Genomic DNA, 2,387 nt, shown 5'->3' with positions numbered 1-2,387 from the left:
CGCTATTTCCCAAAGGAAGAACTTCACCTTTTTAGGTTGATATTTTTTAAGTGGTGCGTCACTATGTCCATGTCCTATATAGCATGTCTCGTAGTGTTAGAAGTATGTTATTCATTCCTTGTTACCATCTTATTATCTTCAGATGCTTCCCACAGATAAATACATAGGATCAACAAGGAAGAAAAAAGTCATTACTTACTGCTACTGTGTTGGCAGTTGCAAGTCCAAGATCGTTCTGGCAGTGTGTTGAAATGATAACATTTTCAATGCCAGGAGTATTAGATTTTATATCAGCAATCAACTTGCCAAATTCAAATGGCATTGTATAACCCACAGTATCTGGTATGTTGAGAGTAGTTGCCCCAGCCTTTATCACTTCCCCCAGAATTTGATAAAGGAACTCTCTGTCAGATCTGATAAACCACAACATAAAAAAGAAAAATGTTTTATCAATTAAAAAGACCAGCAATTGATGTTAAACAATGATTGATGGCCAAAGATATCGAAAACCTCCATAGTGAAGGTGCCCTATGAAGGATCTGCTCCAAACAAGACAAGGATGGGGATAGACATTGGTCAGAGACTGTACAATAAACAATATGTCCGATCCACACAAATAATAATACAATTTCCCTCACTAAACAATTCTAAATATCGGTGGAAAGGGAAACCATACAAATGCATTAAATCAATGCATTTCAAATTGATGTTATGATAGAGCGAACAGGATGCTATACTCTAATTCTCAAGAAGCGCTTTAGACATTGGGATCACTGGTTAAGTTTGTGTAACGGGAGGTAAATAAGTCAAACCTATAGAGTATATGAGTTTGCTAATCAAAACTAAAGATTTTCTAATTATTAGCTATGTAGATAAAATTACATAAGTTAAGCATAGGAAACTGCTACCAACCTTTGTATACACAATTTAAAATTTTATATTCTCATACACAAGGCGGAAACAAGTTGCACAAATTCACACTTTACAACTTCCAAGATAAATCTAAGCTTATTAACTATTTAATCCAAATATCCATTATGATGGAGAGTTTTTTAATCCAAGAAGCATGCAGAGTCGACTTACTCTCTGGATCAATTCGATGAAACAAAAAATTTAAGAATGCATGCAACTTGGGATCGAGATCAAACCTCCCAGCATCCTCAGGGCTGAACTCAACATCATCACAACCCAAACTTCGTGCAAACTGCACCATATTTCGAGCAATCTCAATCACTTGCTCCCTCGTCTTTCTCAGCTTATGTTCCATATGAATTTCGCTCGTTGCAATAAAGGTATGTATCCGCGGTCTCTTAGAGTACTTCACAGCCTCCCATGCAGTTCGAATATCCTTCTCATTACACCTCGAGAGACCACAAATAACAGGCACGTACCCGTCCTCATCGACAGCATTTCCGACCTCTTTGGCAATCATCTTGACTGCCTCAAAGTCTTCCTTCGAGGCAGCAGGGAATCCAGCCTCAATTATGTCGACGCCAAGCTTGGCGAGCTGACGAGCAATATCAACCTTCTCTTTAGCAGTGAGAGAGGCACCCGGAGACTGCTCGCCATCGCGGAGAGTGGTATCAAATATGCGAACATATGAAGAGTCAGGAATACGATTAGGAATGTACGGCGGACGTCTAATTGATGATTTCGATTCAGAATTCAAAACTACGCGTTCTGTCTGACAGCAGTAAACGCGTGATACATGGTCCGCCGCCGTCCTAAAGGACAGTGAACGTGAAGGATTCTTAAGAACCTGCAAATTCCGACTATAAATCCGATGACGGGCAGAAAACTGAGAGTTCGGTTGCCGAACAAGAAACTGATTCGGTCTCGACAATGCTGCCGGCATGGCCATCGTAAAAACAAAAACCGCAAATCAAAGAAAACAGAAACACACTAGAAGAACAAACTAGCTTCACCTCCTCTTTATTGCACAATCTCGCAATCGTCTGTGAGCAAATTTGACAAAGCAATTAATCCGCAATGATGGACGAACGTATAATACTTACAGACGAACTCCAGCGGGCATTTCTGGGAGCTTTTCAAGAGGAAATGTGGACAGAATGAAAGTCCGTTTAGATTGTCAGAATGACGAGCATGGAGGAGCAAGTACAGAGGGAATCGATGGCGGATTGATGAACCCTGGAAGGCTGAAGGAGAAGGCGGCAGGCATGCATCACACACTTTTCTAAAGCTCGACGTTTAGGTTATATATAAAATGCTAGCTACTTCAATTTGTCATAGACTGTCTGATTTATCTTTGACCCTTTTATATTTTTATATATTTTTTATTTTATTTTTTTATTTTGTCCAACTGCCTTCCAACTTGCAAAGACTAAATTATTTAACAATTAACATGAAAATGATTTTTGAAATTGTAA

At 39.2% G+C, this 2,387-nt stretch overlaps 1 protein-coding gene across 1 annotated transcript; it reads right to left on the bottom strand.

Moving 5' to 3' along the window:
- Positions 1 to 199: 199 nt before the first annotated feature.
- On the bottom strand, positions 200 to 2,240 carry LOC111786730 (2-isopropylmalate synthase 2, chloroplastic-like; the record flags this gene model as incomplete). Its single annotated transcript, XM_023666957.1, is given in 2 exon segments — positions 200 to 413; positions 1,149 to 2,240. Coding segments are annotated over 2 exon segments (927 nt in total), but the record flags the coding sequence as incomplete, so codon positions are not given.
- Positions 2,241 to 2,387: the final 147 nt, after the last annotated feature.

The sequence above is a fragment of the Cucurbita pepo genome, unplaced genomic scaffold (assembly GCF_002806865.2).
Source record: "Cucurbita pepo subsp. pepo cultivar mu-cu-16 unplaced genomic scaffold, ASM280686v2 Cp4.1_scaffold002599, whole genome shotgun sequence".
Taxonomy (NCBI): domain Eukaryota; kingdom Viridiplantae; phylum Streptophyta; class Magnoliopsida; order Cucurbitales; family Cucurbitaceae; genus Cucurbita; species Cucurbita pepo.
Note: the sequence above shows the minus strand (reverse complement) of the source record. Positions and strands in the feature narration are given on the sequence as shown.